The 21762-nt window shown below is 42.9% G+C and overlaps 1 protein-coding gene, 2 long non-coding RNA genes and 3 other non-coding genes across 10 annotated transcripts in view; 4 read left to right on the forward strand and 2 right to left on the reverse strand.

Moving 5' to 3' along the window:
• Positions 1-815: 815 nt before the first annotated feature.
• LOC108492258 lies at positions 816-1861 on the reverse strand. Its single transcript, XR_001873057.1, has 2 exons — positions 1682-1861; positions 816-1085 (listed from the first exon to the last, which is right to left on the reverse strand). It is a non-coding gene; the product is annotated as an uncharacterized LOC108492258 (long non-coding RNA).
• Positions 1418-1489, forward strand: TRNAD-GUC. Its single transcript has one exon. It is a non-coding gene; the product is annotated as a tRNA-Asp (tRNA).
• Positions 1584-2447, forward strand: LOC108492257. The gene is made up of 2 exons (XR_001873056.1): positions 1584-1769; positions 2311-2447. It is a non-coding gene; the product is annotated as an uncharacterized LOC108492257 (long non-coding RNA).
• Positions 1627-1698, reverse strand: TRNAD-GUC. Its single transcript has one exon. It is a non-coding gene; the product is annotated as a tRNA-Asp (tRNA).
• Positions 2167-2238, forward strand: TRNAW-CCA. The gene has a single exon. It is a non-coding gene; the product is annotated as a tRNA-Trp (tRNA).
• Positions 2448-3532: 1085 nt separating the features above from the next.
• TMPO (thymopoietin) overlaps positions 3533-21762 on the forward strand; it is a 28910-nt gene continuing 10680 nt past the window's right edge. Inside the window, exons 1-3 of one of the 5 annotated variants that reach the window (XM_017804391.1) lie at positions 3533-3655; positions 18744-18870; positions 20485-20640. In XM_017804391.1, the coding sequence (XP_017659880.1) occupies positions 3548-3655; positions 18744-18870; positions 20485-20640 (391 nt within the window). In that variant the 5' untranslated portion in view covers positions 3533-3547. Of the gene's footprint in view, positions 3656-8966; positions 9544-18743; positions 18871-20484; positions 20641-21762 lie in introns of those variants that run through there. The other 4 variants (XM_017804389.1, XM_017804390.1, XM_017804392.1 and 1 more) reach the window with 4 other exon arrangements.

Genomic DNA, 21762 nt, shown 5'->3' on the forward strand with positions numbered 1-21762 from the left:
GTCTCCAGCAGGTCCAGAACACCCAGCCAAGATCTGCTTTGGCCCTCACAGACAAAATTAAGAAGACAATAAAATGCCTCGCTGTAAGCCCGGCTCTGGTATTATGGAAGTGCTTAGCAGATGCCAAAAATTTGCAAGTCCTGTTCCAAGAGAGGACAGCCCAAGAAGACATCCGTGCAGGAGCCTGAGGCAAAGAGCAGCAGTAAGGGGTCTGGCTGCAGCAAGTGCCACAACTTACACAAGGGGTCACAGCTCAGCTCCCCAACCACAGGGATTAATGAAGAGAAGCAATTGAGAAGTGACTGGCAAAAAGATCTAAACTAAGTGTGAGTGGTCCTATAAAATTCAAACATAAAATGTTTGATCTACCAGAAAGTCTCCCAGCTTCAAATGAACCATTCACATCTTTTAAATAAAATTTGAGTATGTACAGTAAGCGTAGACCTGCCTGGCAACACCGATTTTGATCCTGCTCTTGGAGGTTTAAAGCCTATCACCTGACCACAGCCCTCCAATACATCTCATTACACTACATCTAAAGTAATGAAATTATTATGAGACTGCTGTTGTATTTTTCACTTGTCAGGGCAAAAGTTGAATCTGTTGCATGCACTGAGAAACACATGTTCATATTCAAACATTTAAATTAGAAGGCCAATTCTCAGAAATGCTTTGTTTACAGGACACTTACATTTGGAAGTCTACGTATCGGTAGCTGTTTGGTCTTTAGCTATGATTACCTGAAAAAGCTAAGCTGGGGGCCTTGTATCCAAAGAAATATTAGCAGTAGTGGAGCCCATCAAAAGAGAACACCATTTGTTCCAAGCACTTGTTTATTATGTGGTGTTAATTCTTCATCTAAGAAGCCAGCAAATTAAATATAGTTTCCTGTCTAATGTCACTGCCATACAAACTTACAACCATGTTTCTGCTGACCGGGTCAGCATCAAGACAGATGGTCAGTCTGTCCTGCCTTTTACTCTCAAATCTCAAAGTAGCTGGTTTCCATTTCCCTCGTTCCTTTTTTAGGTAGGTAAGAAGCAGGTGCTCGGGTCCTTTCACCTCAAGGACTGCTGACTCCAGGGCTTCTCAGGTTCCCGTAAAAAGAAACTCCGCGTGAACGAGATGCAAAACTAGAAACGCAAAGACACCCGAGCCCCTGGTGCGGCTCCGATCCCCCCGCCCCGCCTCCAGTCCGGCAGCTCCCTTGCACTGCCGTTTCCAGGGTTCCGCCCCCGCAGGTTCGCGGGCGGTGGGGCGGGAGGGCAGCCAAAGGTTGCGGTGAGAGCACCACGCCTCTCCCCGCCCACGCCAGGTCCCGCAGGATTCAGGAAAACACGAGCCCGGACGCGGGCAGAGCAGGGCCAGCCCCTCCCCCGCAGGGAGCGGCGGCGCGGGGGCCGCTGCGGCCCGCGGCTCCTCGTTAGTATAGTGGTGAGTATCCCCGCCTGTCACGCGGGAGACCGGGGTTCGATTCCCCGACGGGGAGGGCCGCGCTAGCTCGCGCGGGCGTTTTTTGTTGCCGCGCTCGGCTCGGCCGTTCAACTCCGCGCGAAAAGTGCTCCGCGCGCTGGCGCCGCCTCTGCGCCCCCCCGCGGCCGGAGGGGGAAAAAATTATCTCTTGGCCTCCCCGTCGGGGAATCGAACCCCGGTCTCCCGCGTGACAGGCGGGGATACTCACCACTATACTAACGAGGAATTGCCTTGGATAGGTCTTCTGTGGGAGAGCCTTTATACAAATCCACACAAACACTCCGCGGCGGTGAGAGGTAGGAACGAAGGGCTTTCGGCAGAGGAACGACAGGAACGACCTCCAGGGAGCGGGAGGAGGGGCCCGCGAGCCTGCGTACGGCGGCAACGGCGCGGGAGGCGAGCTCGGCACCACCAGGGGGCGGGGGCGGGGGCGGGAGGCTTTTGCTGCTGGGGGCCGGTATCGGGGATGTGGGTGGGGACATGTAACGCACTTGGTCGGGAAAGCGGGAAGCGAAATAGTGGCGGAGGAGAAGGGCCGGAGCGGGAGAGGACCTGGCCGATCAGGTGCGGCAACCGCACCCCCGCGGCGGCCCGAACTCGCCTCACCCGCCCCGCTCCTCGAGCCCCGGGGGTCGCGCGGCCGACGGCCCGGAATGGGCCACTTCTAACTCTCAGACGGCCGCTGCCCAGCAGGACCTCGTGGCGCAACGGTAGCGCGTCTGACTCCAGATCAGAAGGCTGCGTGTTCGAATCACGTCGGGGTCACTTACTTTTCTTCCCTTCCTCGCAGGGGAAACCGAGGAACATCATTTTTGTTCTTTTCTTTCCCCCCTACAGCCTAGAGTCTACTCTTTTCGCTTGCGGCCGAGAGGGCAGCACGATGTGGAGGGCTTAGTGGGGGTCATGGCATAGGATTGCTGCTGTAGCAATGTAATCGTAAAGATCCCGTTGGAAAATTGGTATGTCTTTGTTTACGGTCTTTGTGTATATAGGTCTGTCTAATACCACGCTTAAACACAAAAGGCAAGAACCTGTCTGGAGATTGACTTTTATAAAGACAATCCACTGTGTGGAAATTATGAGGAAAAAGTCAGAAAGTTGTATAGATTTATAAATAGATGTATAGATATATAACAGATGTATAAATTTTAACGGGGACAGAGCTCCCCAAAATTGCAGGGGTACCATTGTTTTCAGTACAAAAATTCACATAACAAGGAGAGGAAGTAAAAGCAGAGGCAGCAAGTGGTCTTATGTAGTCAAGAGCTCAGACATATGCTTGTCTTAAGAACCCTGAAGAAGAATGAAACCCTGACAGGGAGGGAGAGGGGAGCAGGGTGCCTGTGGGGGGCACCTCAGAGGGTTAGGCTGAAGAACAGAAGAGTTTTCTCAGAGTAGACATTTCCACACGCTGAAGTGCCAGAGGCAGAAAGGCACAAAGAGTACTTAACTTTGATCTACACATGAGATAGCGAGTCCTAGAAGTAGTACTTTAGTGATTTGGAGAAACTGTAAAATTTGACACTTGATGAAATTGAATTAGAAGACAAATAATAGTTTGTCAATGGCCTGAATTTGAGGAACAGACAGAATGCCACAGATACAATTCTCACTTCGTAAGAACTGATGATTAATATTGTAAACTGTAGAAGAAAGAATACAGAAGTCCTAGAAACCAGACTCAGCGGTCATCAAATTATTTGGGTTTTTTTAAGCCAAGTAATTTGGGGTTCACATGCTAATATTTGTTCCATATATGCTTAAAACCTTTCAAATACAGAAGTTCTACATCTTCCTTAAGCGATCTGTTCAAGTGCTTTCCTATTCTTACTATTACAAAGGGACTACGTGTAGTTTAACCCTGATGTCTCTTTTGCTGTAACTTAAATCCAGCCTTTGTGTCATTGTGCTGGAGAACAGGTTATTCCCTTCCTTTTTATAGATACTTCTTACATATCTGAAATTTGTTATGCCTTTCTATAGCTATTCTAGAGTAACAAACTGTGTTTACTGGGGCTCTGATTGTTTGTATCACTTTCCCTCTGGAGTCTTTCCAAACAAGTTGCATTTTTAAATGCTCAAAACTGATCACAGTATTTCAGCTGACTCAGATTTTACCAGATCTGAATGGACATGGAGGACTGCCTCACAATGCTATGCTGACGGGATTTCCATTTATGCAGTTAGTCCTTTTTTTCTTTCTTTTTTTTTTTCTTTTATGTGTAATCTGTGAGATGGATGCATTTGTATGGGATGCATAATCTGTTACATATTTCTGTGATCCCACAAAGTATCTTGTCTCTCTGCCTCACCATCCAGAGAGCTGGATAGAGAAGTGGTGGCAATCTGCTTGCATTCCTGTACCTCTGCCAAAGCAGGTGCTCTGCTCTAAACATTCCATTTTGTTGCCAGGCAATACCTCTGGCTTGCAGTAAGGGGTTCAACTAGTGACAATACAGAAGATCTGCTTATAGGAGTCGAAGTTTTCCGGGCGTGATTTCACACTAATACACCTAACATGAGTGCAGGTTGTCACAAAACAGTCCATCTCCCTCTGCTCTGTCCATTCCTGCCTGTGCATTCCCCTCCTTCCCCTTGGATCACATCTTGCAATGGCACAGCAGCAGCTGCTGGCTCAGCGTGCAGATCCAGCGGCACAACTCCTAGATCCAACACAAGAAAAGCACCAGGAGTGCGTGGGACAGGATAGAGAGCAGGATCATCCCCTTCAGCAACAACCATAAATACTAATGGCTTAGTTAAGGTTTTTGTCAGCTGTTTGGAGAGAGAGCCCATTGTCCCTAAATCAAAATAATCTAGTTATGTCTCAAAACTAAATGAAAAAATTAAATGTGCCTTAGCTATATGCAAACTCTCCCTCTCAATTTCCTACTAGTGAAGTGGGGATAGTAGTTCTCTTTAATCTCACAGCTGTTTTATCAAGTTGACTCCATTAATTCTGGGACACTTAAATATTCTGGTGGGTATTTGTCTCTTACCAGCATTTCAACAGTACATGTGCTTCTGTGCTTTTTGTCTCCTTCTAACTTCTAAATACTTTGTTTTTAACCCAACTGATCTCTTTACGCAGATGTTTTTTCTTATGAAATTGTTCCTAGCTAAATATAGACAATAACTTAAAATCATATAAGCTTCAAAAAGTTGTGGTGCTGAGGTAATAGCTTACACATGGTAAACATAGCTTTGGCATTATCTCTGTCTGTGTATGATAGAAATAGATATACAAATAATTATAGTTTGGAAATGATTCAGTATAAGAAACTACCCTGAAAATTGTCCTTTTCATTTCATTTGTCAGTGTACTTAAGTAGGAGCTGATACTTCTGTTTTCAGTCTTTGTTGGTACAGGCCTTTGACTATCACAGTGTCAGCAGTAAGAAGTTTTAAAGCAGTCGTATACATTTCTTTCCCTGCCTGGGAGCAGCTATACAGTGCTGGACACCCCTGTATTCACCTGTCTGTGTACCATGTCAGGCAACACCACAGAGCAGCATTCCCCAGTGGCTGCCAGCTCTAGAATTGCTCCAGAAGCAATGTGCTCCATTATAGTAAGGCACGCTTTTTTTCCTTATCACTTTGCCATTTCTACTTCAGATGTTTCTAATAAAAAAGCTAGAGTCATTAGGAAGCCACCTAATTTTTCTAAATTAATCAAGAATGTGGAAAAGAAATTATTGATTCTAAAAAGTATAGTTACACTGTGCTATAATGATTAGGCAACTGCTTATTTTATTTATAGTAATGCTTTCCAGTTTCTATTGCCTTACTCAGATGGAATATCATTTTCATAGTGAAACCCGCTGTGCACCAAGACTGAATTAATACTTCATCTATACCTTTTTTACATTTCCTCATCAGCTCAGTCTGAGGCAACGGCATGTCTGTAACACTTACTTAAATGCCTTGGCTATGAACAAATTTATAGTCTTCACAATGTTATGTGTCGAGGCAAATGTTACACACGAATGCCAATTATACATCTATACTTCACTATGAATTGTTTTCCAAGTCCTCCGCTGAACTTAGGTTACTTTTTTGAACACACGGATATAGAAAATATATTTTTTCAGTGTATCACAACATAAACTATCTCATTTTTATGGATGGCCTTAGAGATTAGGAATTGCACACTTGGGGAAACTCAGAGCTAGAAATCTGAGACAGTTTAAGAGACATTCAATGTTTTCATGTCAAAGATGAATGTATGACTGAAAAATCTCTTTCTCACGCTCAGGAAGACTAACAAATTCCAGACATTTGGGAGGGTCCTACAAAGGAAAGATTTTTGGCTTTTCCTTTCAGCATATTTCACATTTTTAGGCAAGCTTACAACAGTTTTTTTAACCACTAAAAATGGCCATAGTCTCACAACATTTGCTTTTTTTTTTTCCTAAGCTTCCCTTTTGTCAGCATTTATACTGACAAGAGGTAAAGTGTGACTACCTGTTTCTCGGGTAGAGGCAGGTATTCTGGTCTTTGAAAACCAGAACTTGCTGCTAGGGATAAACATTCAAATACTGGAATGCTTCACAGAAGGCACAGTAAAACAACAGTTCCATGTTCTAAACAATGACAAAACAAATCTTTGGATAGGCATACGGACCACCTCACATTTGTGGGGTTTGTTCCCCACTGTAACAACATTAGAAAGATCTTTTGAGCTCGTTCATAATGGACTCATTCCCTTAGGCCCCTTGACTGCTGCCTAATGCTACAAAATGTGACTTACTTTCCTTCAAACAAAACAAACAATAAAGGTGTGGATCCTCGGCAGTATAAAGGTCTACAAGTTGCAGGTTCCAGTGTTAATCGTCATGCATGTGTACATTTTGGTGCTTTCTTATATTACTTTCCCATCTTTGCTTTGCCTGGAGAACACCTGTTGATCCCAAAGTGCAACAATAAAGAGTAGAACCCGTAAAAAGTGAAGAACCAGTAGGAGACAGCTTGTGCCAAGGATTGTTTAGGGACTTGGCTTCCCAGAGAAGTCAATTGCTCTGAAGAAAGGTGACACTAAATTATTGTATGGTGCTTTTTAGCTTTTGCTGCTTTGGAAGCGGCTAAAGTTAAGGCAATAAGAGTTCAGTATCTGTGCAAGGGAGTTACATCAGTGTAACAATGTAACAGAGTAAATAATTAACAAAAAAGAAAAGATAATACATACTTCTATAGTTGGGGAAATGACTTCCAAAACTTAAATGGACTGTAAATATGTACTTTAATAAATGTTAATCTGAGCCACAACCTCAGTGGCTCCACAGCCTCTGTATTGGAGTTTGAACAAATAACCAAAACATAAGATGTCAAATTTCTGCTGTCTTTATGCTTGTATGCCAGTTCTGCCTGACAGCAAAAAGGTGAAAAACACAGATCCAAGATAAGGCCAGTCAACCCATCCATTTGTTATGATCAAAGCTGAACTGTAGTGATTTACTACTTCATAACCATGTTCCTGTTGGGGTTTTTAGTGCTACACTTAATGCATTAAAACCAGACTTACCATCAACATAGACTTCAAGCTCAAGAGTTTTAATTCCTTCCACTCCTAAAGGGTCACTCACAAGAAAAGTCAGCACCACCTGTATTGCACATTATGAACAGTATGATGGATTGCAAATGGTGGCTGCATTGTTGAAAGAAGCACAGTCAGAAAATAAGCTTCAGGCCTATTGTACCATTATTGTCCCTGGTGTTAAATGGTGACTGTACCAACGTTTTAGCTTGTATTTTCACTGTTAATTTCGGCTAAAATTCTCCAGACCCAGTTTCCTCTTACACTGCTTTAAAACATTTTAGACTTGGTATGAGTTGACATGGTTATTTTTTACATTAATATGATAGCTGAAGAATCTCTCTGAAGCATACTGTGCAACTGGTTTCATATCTGAATAAGAAGTGAATTCTTAAAAGTAGAGGAAAGTCTTATTTTTCAAGGCACCTAAAAGCTTTTTAAGGTGAAAAATACTATCTACACTTTAGTACTATCAAATTTGGAGAGGAATTAAATTTCCTTTAACCATTTCCAAAACACCTATCATTTAATATCCACGTTCCAGGAAAAATTTGGGGTAAGATATGCTGAAAAATATATAGAACCATCTCATTTGTTCTATTCAGGCTTAAAAGTAAGTGATACTAGTCAATCCACATTGATACATATTTGCTGTGTATGCTGTTAATGGAAGATGTTTCTGCCCACTGCTCAGCCTTGTTGTGTAACAAACTGAATAGGTGAAGTATATACAACACCAAGAACCAAGCACTTTCAGATAGAAGTTATAATGAACTTCAGATGATTGCCACCTCATTGAACTACTTGCACTAAATTAATTCTTCAAGCTAAACTTCTCACTGGTATTAATTACTTTGTTACACCACACCAATTCTTCAGTGGGAAGAATCAGGCTTCCTGGGAGTGGGTCCTTGATTTGCCTCGAAATTACTTTCCACAAAGATAACTCTCACACCTTCATCTAGCTGATACTGCAGCTATGGTGAGATCAACAGGAACAACAGCCACCACGACAGCTCCATGGTGGAGCACACTCGAACAGCGGAAATCCCTCTCCTCAACAGCAATTTAAAACTCTTTCTGGAACATAAAGAGGAGTGAGTGCAAACACTAACAATCCTGTTTTAGGTCCATGACTGATGGGCAAATTAAAATATTCACATTTAAATTCTTATCTCTGATACTGGAAGGCAGTTCTCAAAAGCATAGGATATATAGTCAGTTCTAAATACTAAACCCTTCCCATCATAAAATACAAGCAGTACGTGTTCCCAGTAAGCAGCATGTAAGCAGAAAAAGATTTAACCCGCTTGTTTAGAGACTGCAAGACTGTCTTAAAACTCAGTTCTACTTCCCCAGCAGGGACACACTTGAGAAATTTTTGAAGTCAGCTTTATAAGTAAGTAAATAAATAAATAAAACAACTACGTGCCTTTCAAACTCTGCGAAACTATAGATGCGATTTTTAATTTTTTTTTTTTTTTAACATTTAAGTCACGCAACGGCAGCAGTCGCAGTAACAGATTAGCTACCGGCTTCCTGGCTGGATTTCTTCTGGAGCCCACAGCTAACGGGTCAGGCGCAGCCGCGCGCTCGGGCGGCGGCCAGCGCAGTTATCCCGGGGGAGAGCGAGCTCCTGTGTCCGCCCGGCCCGCGCTGCAGCCGGCGGGAAGGAGGGAGGGCTCCGCCAGCCCATCGCTCTGCCGAGGGGACAGCCTTGGGGGGCGGCGGAGCGGGCAGAACCGGCGGCAGGTGACTGGGATCACTGCAGGTTATTAGGATCTCCCTAACCGCCCGCTGCGCTTCTCGTTCCCTTCCTGGCGGGGAGAACGTAGGCTGTGACCCGAGAGGGCGGTGGGGAGACCCGGGAGAGCACCGGGCGGCGCTGGGGGGGGGGAGGGGGGGCGGTGCCGCCGTGAGGGACAGCTCCCCCCGCCCTAACCAGCCCCGCGCGCGAGCACCGCCCCACACGCCTCTCCCGCCCGAGCCGAATTTAAACTGCGTGACTGTCCCTCGCGCAAAGCACCAACGCTGCCGGGGCCCGCGCGCCTTGCCCCTTTGCCGCCTGGCAGCCAATAGCGGAGCCGCTTCCTTCTCCTCCCCGCCAATCGGGGCGCGGTTTATTGCCGGCTGGGAAGGAGCGCTCGTTGCGTGCGCCCGCCCGCTGTGGAGCTGGTCCCTGGCGCGGGGCAGGCGAGTCCTCCTTCTCCTCCTCCTGCTGCTCCCCCGCCCCTTCTCCCCGCGCTTTGTTGCTGCCTCTCCTGGGAGAGCTGTGGCGGCGGTGGCCGGCGGCGATGCCCGAGTTCCTGGCGGACCCGTCGGTGCTGACCAAGGAGAAGCTGAAGAGCGAGCTGATCGCTAACAATGTGAGCCTGCCGGGCGGCGAGCAGCGCAAGGACGTGTACGTGCAGCTCTACCTGCAGCACCTCACCGCCCGCAACCCGCCTGCTGTCGCGCAGCCCGACTTCTCCAGCGACGAGGAGCGGGAGCCCACACCTCTCGGCGCCCGGAGCCGCGGCGCTGCCGCCGCCGGGCGGGTGAGTACAGCCGCCTCCCGCCCGCGCCGCGGCGGCTTCCCGGCAGCCTCGGGCCCGCTTTCCCGCCCGAACGGGGCGGCCGCTCTCGCCCGCCGGCCGCGGCGCGGGGACCGCGGTGAGGCACCGGGGCGCCCCGCACGGCCTCCCGCGTGGGACCGGGGCACCCTCCGGCTCGGCTGAGCGCGCGATCGTGCCCAGCGGGGACGGTCCCACCACCCGGGGCAGAGCGGCAGCGGCCGCCGCGTCGAGGGGGGAGCTGGGACCGCGGGTCGGTGCCGGGTGGCCGCCGACTGCGCCTCCAGATCGCGTCCCACCTTGGAGCGACTGGCTCGTGCGGGGGGGCCCCTCCAGCCGTCAGGGCCGCGCGACCGCGCGTGGGAGGGTGCGACAGCCCCCCGGTTGTAAATTGTGGTTTGGCGGGCGGTCTCCTAAGTAGAAAATTTCGGTGTTGGAGGAACGAAGCGAGAGAACCGCGCGAGGTTGCAACTTATTCTGGGAGAGGATTCCCGTCAGCTGTCTCAGTTGTACTGCAGCAGTGCTACGCGGTGTAAATACCTCTAGATGAAAGAAGGAATCTGTGAGGGAACAGCTTTCACTTAATGAAGTGGACTGTTTAGTGTAAAGAGGATCTGCATAATGTAGATGACTCGCTCATACCTCTAAGCATGTGTTTTATAGCAAAGGGCCTCTGCTGTATGCTCAGTTTGTCCAATATATTTGCTTTCTTAGACTTTATCATGTAAAGGAAGAGGGGGAGCTGAAGCTATTTGGAATTTTTCTCTTTGGGAAAATGTGATTTCCTTCTTAACTTTTAATAAGTGGTCTGTAAACTTGCATATATTGAGAAAGCAATCGTGTAATTGATAAACTGTCTTACTCGAGTAAGGGCTTGGATACTGATTGCCAGTTTCTGGAGTTGTGGTGTGTGTGTGATATTACAAGTATTTAATTGTATCTGAGATACTATCTTTCAAAGCTCATTAGTAAAGGGAGTGCAGAGAAATGGAATCCTTTTAAGGTCTCTCATGCTTTGGCCTCCAAAAAACAGTTCTTGAGTTAAGAAATTGAAAACTGCAACTTCAAGAGGAAGAGATTTCTAACCAAGTTATTTAGCGCTTTTTAACATCTGTCTAATTCAAACAATTAACTGGCATTCACTGAAGTAACTTTACAATGAACTAGACACTTTGCTGGCTTACAGTGATCTGCTGATAGCGCTCATAAGGTGCTTTTGAGTAAAATAGGATGAGCTTGGATCTGACTTGTTTCACACTTGTTGGAGGAGGAATGTCTTGAAACTGCTGAAGTTTCTATCCTAGATCTGATTTTTCCTTTCCACAGTGCTTAAGTTTAAACAATTAAGGGTGACTTTTTTGATGTTTACAGAATGGGTGGTACTCCTACACTGCTGTTAACAATGTCTGGAAGGCTGTGTGCTATTTATGCTTATCTTGTGTATTAATATCAGAACACTGTATCATCATAACTTCCAGGACTTCAGCGAATATTCTAGTGATAGTTGTTCAGATTTGGGTCCGTTGTGCCCTATGTTGTGTTGTTTCCCCCTGCCAAAAAATCCAACCCCAAACCAAAACACACAGAAAAATCCCAGATAATACCCGCCAAGCAAAACAAACAAACTTGGAGGATGTATGTTTGTTGCCTGCTTTGTACAGCTTAAGTAGTTCTGAAATTGCTTGTAGCTTGATTACCTGTTGTCCCTGTTAATGCCTTCTGGCACAAGAGTGCTTTTCTGATCAGCTCTCCTTCAAGAAGAGTAATCTACGTGTCCTCAGAACACTTGGAACGGAGAGGTAGAGCAAAAGTAAGTCTGACGTCCCAGAGGACTGAGGTTCTGGTGAGGAAACAAAGCAAAATATCTTGATAAGATTAAGAGAAGGTGGAAGGGGAAGCACACAGACCTCTGAAATAGAAGAAACTGGAAATAAGGGGCAAAGAGAGGAAGCGGGAACTGCAAGGATTTATGGAAAGGAGGAATAAAATAAAGGAATTCCATATTACCTGTAGGTCACTTAGTAGGTTCTGGAAACAAACCTCTGTCTCTAAACTCCTCTGTGTAAATTCATTGTTCTATACTGGGCATTGCTTTTATGTTTTACATTTAAAAGGGCTAGAAAACAGTTTTTACTGGGTGCACAAGGAAATTAAAAGTACTTTATAACATGTACTGCTATAACGACATGTTGTTAGGTTGAGATCTGAATAACAAAATTGCAGTGTTTTAATAGCTCCATATCTATGTATGTTACAGGTCTTAGAAATGGTAGTATTGGCTTGTGTACCTGGGGGGAGTTTTAAACCATTTGTTTCAAACTTTTAGGCAGTCAACTAAATATGTTTCTAGAACACCAAAATACTTGACTGCATTACAAGTATATCTTCCGTGGGATTAAAAAAGTGGACTGTGTTTCCTGTACCACTCTAAAAATTTACTGTTGCTTAGCTTGAAAGTTACAAAAGTTTCTTCAATCCAGATGACTCAGTCAACGCTAGTATTAACTTGTAAAAATGTTTGAAAAAGCATGTACATAGACTTGCATTTTGGAGGATTCTGTCCCACTGTGCTTTCTCCTACTCCTTACTTGGTATTTCTCTGGCTCTAGCTTAATATTCTACAAACCTTAAAAAACCCCACCCAAACCAAGCAATAATAAACGGTTAACAAAAACCCCTAACAAACTGATTTGGGAGTGAAGACTCACTCTCGCTGTTGGAATGAATGAATGCTGGATGCTTAGAGGGAGAAGCAGTAAAGGGTCAGAATCACTCTTGGAGCAGAGGAATGTGTTATTTTGAATGGAGGAGAGGAGCAACACAAGTGAGAGACGTAACCTCGTTTTTCTGAAGTTTGAGCTTTTTCGGTAGTAATACCAACACAACAGTTGTCAATGCTTAACTGTGTGCTGCCTGCTGAAGGCCAGCAGTCTTGACAGCAATTCTCTCTTGTTTAGCTTCTTTGAAAGGGTTGGGATTACAGTTAAAAAGCAGTCTGTCCTTACTTCATGGCATAGGCTGTCAAAGATCTACAAAATATATTCCTTAATATGGCTTTTGGTGTGGAAAAAAAATATTGTAATGAGGATACCGTGTTGGCCTGAGTAAGGGTGGTCCCGGCTTGGTGGTGTTCACTGGATGGGTTTACTGGTCATTGGGATTTCTCCTATCCCGCTCTGGGCCATTTCACAGTTCCCTTTGTTAGGAGCCAATAGCTGTAACCCCCTCTGGTCCTGCAGCCAGCCGGAGGTGCAGTGCCCGTGTCTGTCGGAGCAGTCGGAGGGTAGAGCGGGTGCGGCCGTGGGCGGCAGGGGGCGCTGCGGGGCCGGCGGCCCGCGGAGGAGCCGCGTGTGCGGGAGCGAGGCCGCGGCTGCTCCTGTTGGAGCTGGGTCGGCACCTTACGGGACCAGCCGGCTGACCTGCGGATCCTGAAGAGGGGAGGGCACTGCCTCTCGTGAAATGGACAAGTTCAAAGGAGTACTCTGAATATCTATGCTGCAGTCACGGAAGGCTAAACCGGGTCTCTTGATAGTGGAAGTTAGTGTTTTGACATTGCTGTAATCATTAGTCATTTTAACCTGTGTGCATTGTCATTTTAGTGTTCTTTTTTCCTAAGTTCTAGGCATTCGAGGATGCATTTAGGTGTACATTTTCTATTGATAAAAGTTGTGCAGAGACAAAACCCTATAGTTTTAATTGTGCTACAAATGATGCCTTTTGAATCCACCAGTCTTTCCAGCACAGCTCTATGAATACTAAATCCAACCCAAGGATATATATCTCACTTTAGCTATACTCTTACCAGGAGAGGAAAAGCTTTTAAAACCATGTCTGTTCCTGCCTTAGTCTGATAATATTGTCTGGAAGAGTCAGCTTCTCTAGCTCTACTAATGTCTTTGAGCAACTTTTTTCCCTAAGCTTGTTTAGCATAGTGGTAGGTGAGGACAGTGTTTGGGTATGTGAGACACCTGTTTCCTGCAGGGGAAACCATCTGCATCTGGATGCCCCTGGTCTTGGTTAGTTATGGGCTGAATATCAGGACAGAGCTCAAAAGTAACTATGAAATTGCATTTTTGCCTCTTTAGGACCACTGTTTTAAAACACATGCTGAAAATACTGTCTTGACACCATTGCCAAACAGGAACTGTTCAGAGCTCAGAATGTGTAGGTTATTATGACTTAGCTATTTGATGTATATCATGTCCTGGAAGAATCTCTTCTAAAACACATTGAGTGAAATTTTTGACCTTTAAAGTGATGATTTGAAAAAGATCAGTCAGATGTCTCTTCCTCAGATCTGTCAGTGAAGGTATGATGAAATCATATAGACCTGTTTGATGAAAGTTTGTAAGGGAGATGTATCAGGTAAAGATGTTTGGGTTGGTTTGTTGGGTTTTTTTGGTTTTGTTTCTTTGGGGGTTTTTTGTGCTAATTAAGTAGCCAAGTAAGTTCAGAGCTAGCTTCAATCCTTTATAGTGAGAATGGTGTGGTAGTGATAATATCTGTACCTGAGGTAACTATGGCTTCAACTCCTTCCCTATTGGAAAAGAGAAGGCAAGTAAAACTGGTAATTTATGAAGATTAGGTGTGTGGAAAGTGAAACTGTACTCAGATAGGTGAGTTAATGTAAAGCATATATGCTTACCTAGTGAAGAAAGAGAATCTATTTGGTGTTCCCTGTGTGTGGCTGTATGTCTTGATGATGATGTGCCATACAAATGTGACCCAGAATACGGATTTAAAACCTTTGGGGCCTTTTAAATGGCAGTCATCTGCTGGCTGAGTGACACCTGTGGGCAGTAGGGGAGAGATGACCAAAGTAATTCCCACTACAGCGAGAAGTCCTGCCATGCTGCTCTGCACCTTCAGATTTTCTGCAATTCTAGACTCATGAACTAAGGGGATAAGCTTGTTGGAGTGCTGGGGTAATAATTTATATTTAAATAAAAGAATCCCACTGAAGTAATTTTTGTCTAGCAGTGCATGTCAGTTGTACACCAGCCAGGTCTCCAGGTCAGCATTCAGTTGATTGAGCTATGAGACCCACCAGTTTGGTTTCTCGATTTGTTTTTTTTTTTTGTGAATTTTTACTTTTCACCTAAGTGAAAGAGAGTTGTTTCTGGAAACAACTCTTCATTATGTAGCATTCATCTGCTTTCAAAGTGGATATATTCCCTTCACTGGAACCCAGCATCTGAAGGGAGAAGGGGTTGAAAGAGTTGAGTAGTCCCTAATCTTATATTTAAGATTTTATTTAGGACTTTTACTGTTTACCTTTATTAAGGACTGTTACTGTACTTAGGCTTGAAAATTCTAAGTCTGACACTTACTAGCTGGTTAAAAGGTAGTGAGTTTTTTAAGTTGTGTGTATCAGGATCTTTGAATTACTGCTGCATAATTTCCTTTCCGTTGTTTATTTTGTCTGTCCTGTAGCTCTTGGTAAATGTTGTCTCCAGGCCTTTGAGGTTAAAAAGTTCAGTAGGATTTGGTTTAAAAAAAGAAAATTCTACTGCAGGAAATGTTTGTGTATGGTACAGAGACCTCTCTATTTCATAATTTAAGTCTATTATTAACACTTCACATATGCAGTTCCTTATCTTCACCTCTCCTAAGAAATATTTATTTGTTACCAGAGAGAACTCTGTGCAAACTGGAGAATTAAAGAGCATTCTATTGGTGCAATTTGGCCTTTCTTTAGCCTATCTTAACCTCATTCAGAGAAACAGTAAATAGGCCCTGACTCTTTCTGCTTCTAGTGATGAAGCTGCACCTGTTTGGGATTAAAATCATTGTGTATCCTGATGTAGGTGCTGTTTACCTTGGGATTTGAGAATGCTGCTTTTGATGATGTCTCACAGTTGTTTATATTATTTAATAGCTTCTTCAAGATGTTACTTATGCGTGTCTTTGGAATAGTGCTGGGACTAGTACAGGTACTTGTGAAGTTTGCCTGATAAACTGGTCTGTGGCTGTTAATTGCTGTTCATCAGGAATGGCAAAGGTGAGGTACGTAGCTTCCAAGTCTGAATTCTGATCACTTGTGTTTTCTGCTCTTGTTAATGGAAGAATGGGAAAGCTTTGTGCAGTCAAGAGATGATACTGAGAGAAGATGAACTTCTCCTGTGCTCTTGTTCTTCTGTTGCCCTAGTACTGAGAATGCTGTGTGGCAGCCCCATGGTTATAATTCACTACAGTACTTGTTTGAAGACTTGGTTCCTGGGTAATCCGAAACTGAGCCTGACAGATAATACTACCAAATTGCCTCTCTTTGGTATGAACAAATCTCTCTCAAGTGAAGTGTGCAGATCCTTTTCCATCTTCAGTTTTCTATAAAGTAGAAATATGGAAATATGTTTTTAATGCTGCTAGCTCTGGATGGAATTAGATGATCTTGAGATAAGGATTTATAGGTCTGAGTATATTGTTGCAAAAACATTTACATTATGTACAAAGTGATCAGTGGCACCACCTTACTGTGGCCAATCCTGGGTATTGCCACAATCTCATTTTAAGCACTTTGCCTCTGCACCACAGTAAGACAAATTTTACCAGTGGTCACCAGACCAGGAAAATGTGTATGTGTGTGTGTGTTTTTGTTGTTGTTTGATTGCTTTTTAACTTGCAGTGATAAATTTTAAAGCTAGCTCTTTTGATCTGTCTCATGGCATAGTCCAATGGACAAGTTGTCCTGATGCACAGAAGTGTAGTGGTGCTTTATACTATAATAGTAGTGGTAATTAGAGCTAATGTTGTTGCTGAGGTTAATGCTTTCATACCACAGCCAAAATATGAGAGAAATTCTTCTATCCTGCCTTACACCAGGGACTGATCTTGTGGTCCAGTGAATGATTAAATGGCAACTTTGTACTTATACCAGTGAAGTCATTTGCTTCTGCACTTAGGATAACAGGTGTTCAAAAGTAAAAGTTGTGACCTTGAAGAGCACAAGATAATCAATACATCTGGCCCAATTATTGAAGAGCACAGATTACTTTCAACTTTTTTCATCCCCTCCCTGCTCTTTTTCTCTGCTGAAACTGATTATTCTGATGGTCTGTGTGTGACAGTAGTGCAGGAAAAAGTGAAATAGTATTTGAAAGGAAAAACCAAACTCAGATACCATGAGATATGTGAGTTTACTTGTGTTAAAATACCATAGTACTCATTACTTGCAGTTAGATTTTTGATAGTTAATATTTCTGTAAAGCATCCAGCAGAATGCTGAATAGTGCTTCTGCTGTATATTGTCATAGCATTTTCTGTGGTCTCTAAGTGATATAAAGGTAGAGATAGGTAAAATTAGGTTTCCAGTTTCTTCAAAGTGTCATTGAAAAGTTGATTTCCTGCACTATGCTAATTTTCTTCTGAAATACGGAATAGCATCTTGGTTAATCTGCTTGATGATGTGTGCAAACACCAGAGCTGTCAATAGTCTAAACAGATCTCAACAAGAAAACCCAACATTTGTTTTGGAACTCTTTTTTTCTTCCTTACTGTTTAGGCAGTTCAGTAGTCCAGAAAAAATGCACTGAATATGAAATTTAAGTTAATGTGATACTTGAAATAGTGTTATGACCAGCACATTCAGAAGTGAATAAAAGTCTCATATAGCTCCAGGTTGGTTGTTTTTTGTGTGCTATGTAAGTAGGCTCTGTCGCTTCAAAAAGTAATTTGGAATGGAATGATTGATAAAGTGAATCGAGAATCTGTCTTTAGTCAAATCTATCACTTTAATGACCCAGTATTTTCTTCAGACTGCTTGCAGTCTATTCCAAGAGTTCATGATAATACTTCTTTTCAGCAGCTGATTTTAAGTTCATCATGCTGGGATATTCACAATCCAGGAGTTAGAGGAAAATCTGGAATCAGTTATGTTTGGGAAATCCTCATGCAGTCCCTGCTTAACTTTAAAATACTAAGATACTTGAGGCAAGACCAAGCTTACATGCAAACAAATATTGAACTGGCATTAAGGCCTAGCCAGATACTGTTGACTCATGTCAGTCATCTTAGTGTTTTGGTTCTATCTTACAAAATGCAACAAGATAAAGACATGTTAATTGTGACTGAATGTTATAGATTGTTTGTATTTGGAATTTTAGTCTTTGGTTAATACCAGAAAACCCAGGTAGGTTTGCCTCTGGGCAGCCAATCTGAGAAAAATAATAAGTGTAGAAATTTTTTCTGTTTATATCCTACAACTTTGAAATACAAATACAACTTATTTCAAAGCAGTATCAAGATCTTTCTTAGCTGAGAGCACGCAAATCCTAAGCATACTTTTTTATGTCTTATCTCTTCACTTTCTTCCAAATTTTGGAGCTTGAAATGGCTGTTATAGTAGTAGGGGCTTCCCAAGTTGAAGAAATGTTATGATCACTCTGTTTGGGTTTAGTGGAAACTGTTAATTTAGGTGTAGCATTTCCACAGATTCTTTTGATAACCATCTATGTGTGGTGGTGGTGGTGCATTGCCAACTGTTTAAAATAGTGTTGCCAGAGATGGGTTTAAAATTTGTTAGAGCTACAGTAGCAGAGGCCTAAACAGACAGGCAGGATTTTGAAAATTTGAGATTGTTTCTGATTTTTGCCTTTCTGGCACCTGCTTTGTAATATCATATAATCTCAGAGAGAGTGCTAGGACAAGTAGAAAGAAGGGTTTTGAAAAGTTAGTTGAGAGGATGTGTAGATACTGAAGAACTTGTTCCATATCGTTAGAGGAGGAAATGTTAACCAACCAGGTAGAAAAATGATGCGAAGAAGTACCAATGGAACATAAATATTTGTAGTTTAGTGTAGAGATGGTGAAACAGCTAGAAACTTACTTTTTCAATCATATGAAAGCAATCCCCTCCCATTGTATACTTGAACTTCAAATTAAAACACATGACCAGAATAATGAGTAAGAGGTGGTTTGTTTTGTTTTGTTTTTTTTACTAGAGAGGAGGTCTGTAATGGGTATTTCCTTCCTAAGTAGGAAACTTGTGCATATTTGTTTAGTAGGTGTAAATGTTTGTACTGTTTCACATAAGCTTTAGTAGTGTGGGGGGAGGGAGAATATAATGACTTTTTTCTGGGTTTATATGTTTAGTACTCTTACGACTTCTTGTTCCCTTAGAAGAAAAAGATGTGTTCTGTATGAACTGTAAACACCCTGTCTCTCGTTTCTCCCTCACACACTCACAGAAAGCTACGAAGAAAACTGACAAACCCAGGCCAGAGGAGAAAGATGATCTAGATATAACAGAGATGAGTAATGAAGACCTTCAAGAGCAACTTGTGAAGTATGGAATAAATCCTGGCCCAATTGTAGGTAGGTCAACTGAACTAGCAAATACTCATCTGTTTAACATATTTCTCACTAAACCTCACTTGTGAGTGCTCTAAGCTCCTCTGATACAGTTACTTATTAATACCAGTGCTGTTTCAATACTACTTCCTACTTAGGATGTTTTCATTGAACTATTTACATTAAGACTTGAAGCATTGCAGTGCAGGCAAGTCTGCAGTTTGCTCCTCTTGTGCTCTAGGCCAGCTGGAGATGTTCCAACTTCTGTTCTGAACCTGTGTAACTATTAGTTAAAGTTCAGTGCTGGGGTAATTAGGTCTTCTGATACAGAGGTTGAGATCTGGGCCCACGTAAATAGAAAATACGTCTTACATAATAACCTAATAGCATTGAGAGCAGAATGAGAACAGGGAACTTCCCTTTCCCTAGAGCATTTCCTACTCGCTGCATTTTGCAGTAATGTTTTGCTTTGCTAATGTTTTTTTCTGGCCCTTTGAGCCCAGCATTCTGTTCTTTGTGCTGGCCTACATCAGGAGTAGTCCTGACCCCAGCCTAATCTCCTGCCCTGAGCACTCATCTGTGATGTGGGATCCAAGTGCCTTGCCTTTCAGATTGTGCACTAGCCTAATTGCAAGGGGATTTGATTTCACAACTCTTCAAAAAAAGATTGTTGTCTGTAGCATGCTGAGCCTTCTGTGGAATGTCCTTGAAATCCTAGGGGGATGGAAATGTCAGTGATGGAGACTGCAGTCCAGTATGTATTCAAAGTCTTATGCACAGTATTTTCAGTTAGCTGATTCTGTATGCTTTCCCATGCAACCTGTTCCTCTTGGATGGTATTCAAATCTGCAAAACTCAAGAACCTATACAGTCCACTGGAAAGATGTTCAAATTTGGTCTAATTAAAAGCCTTTAGTCCTTAGAGGGTATGGATTCTGTTTCTTGAGTCTGCCACTTCTTTTTAAGGGTGGTTTCCTCTTATCTGAAAAATTCTAAGGTTAGAATTTTTTTTCTGCAGTTCAGGCACCAGTCACCTCTACAGACTTTTGCCAGCACAGTCCTGATGTGGAAGTGTGTGCTAGACTTGATACCTTTTAAAGATCTGTCCTCAAAGATCAAGGGAACCAACCTAATGGCTAGATCCAGCAAACAAAGTTCTGTTGCTGCTTGCTTGCACCATCTCTGATGCTTATTGGACTCAATTTGCCAACAAGGCACAGGCTAAAGTTGAAGGGGCATTAATTCCAGGGTAAAGGAATTAAGAGAATAATAGTGCAATCTGCATGGAAACTGTTGCCTTTGAAATGTCAGGCTCACTAAATTTTTTGGGAGGGCATAACAACTTATGTATTGCAGCATATGGAACAAAACATGTAAGAAACAGGTAAATTCCCTTTCCATTGATTTAATTTTCATAACTTTCAGTGTACAAAGAGGCCTATAGTTTATCTAAAAATTCTCTTAAACCAAAAAGTTAGAAGCCTTAGAGGCAGAGTACCTAGAGGTATGCATTATGGGCCATACAAACTGATTAAAAATAAATAATATTCCCAAGGAATATATATCAGCCAAGTTCTATCAATCAAGTCAGGAAAGATGAAAACTGTATCTCTAGCATGTATCCTTCCTTTGTTATAGCTACTACTAGGAAACTTTATGAGAAAAAGCTGTTGAAACTGATGGAGCAAGGTCCTGAACTGAAGGAGCCTGTGCCTCTCCCAGCGATTACAACTACTGAGAACACCAGACAGAATGGAAACAGTGATTCTGACCAGTACAGTGACAATGAAGAAGGTAGGACTAAAGTGAAACTTGCATGGGAATGATTCAAATTATGTATCAATAATACTTGCAGTAGAAATACCTAAAGAGGGTATGGCCTTGCTGTTAGGTGAGGCTGTAAGGTACTGCTGTGAACCATGTGAGTCATGTGCTTCATCACAGAGTACTAGCACAGTGATCCAGGTGCCTGTTCTGGGAAAGTAAACTTTTTGCTACTGAGCTTTTATCCATTTGCCCCAGACTGGAGCCTGTAAATCTGAGAGATAGAGAACTGTGTATTAGGTGCTAAGGTGTTCTTTGCACTTCATACCGAAGTACCAGTGCAGTTTTGTCGTACGGTGCTCATAGCAGTTATTTACTATGGGATGTCAAATGAATGTTTGTTTATTAAACTTTTGTACTTTTTATAATGTCTCACTTATGACTCAATCCCTTTTATGCTCTGTTCCTTATAGATTTAGTTTGGGGTGGGTTGATTGGTTGGTCCTGTGTGTGTTTTCTTTGTGGTTTTAGTATCAAGTTTGTATCAAAAAAGTGTAGCGGGGGAAGTGGAACCTAAATCACATCATCATACATCTTACAAAAAGTAGAAGTATAGGCTTTAAAGAGTGACATGAATGGAATGTTAGATGCTTATTTATAGTGTGGTTTGGTTTTGAGGGTGGGGTTGTTCTTGTTGTTTTTACAGGAATTTCTATGGAGGTAGGATAGAAAGGGTTGAATTACAGTTAGTAATTTGATTGATCTCCCTTGCATATTTGGACTTGTTTTTCAACTTTTCTCTCTTGCACTTGCTAGGGGGAAGGGATGTTAGAGATTGATTTATTTATTTTTGGGACAGCCAAGAGCCCAGTCACAAGTGACGGCTACCCCCTTATAGTTACATATGCTTCATCTAATTACTGAACTGTTCAAATGCTGGGGAAAAACCTCAAACCCAAACACTCCCCTTCCACGCCCACCAAAAAAAAAAGGTTTCTATAAATAAACCTAAATAGGTTGGTGTAATGCTATTAGAATTTTAGAAAAGCAGCGGAAATAATACATTCTCTTATTGATGACTGCTAACCACTTGCCTTTCTATGGCATCAAAACCAGAGTTTTATATAAAAGGACAAAGCTGACAACATCAAA

This window comes from Lepidothrix coronata, unplaced genomic scaffold, assembly GCF_001604755.1.
Source record: "Lepidothrix coronata isolate B3197 unplaced genomic scaffold, Lepidothrix_coronata-1.0 Scaffold9, whole genome shotgun sequence".
NCBI classification, from domain to species: domain Eukaryota; kingdom Metazoa; phylum Chordata; class Aves; order Passeriformes; family Pipridae; genus Lepidothrix; species Lepidothrix coronata.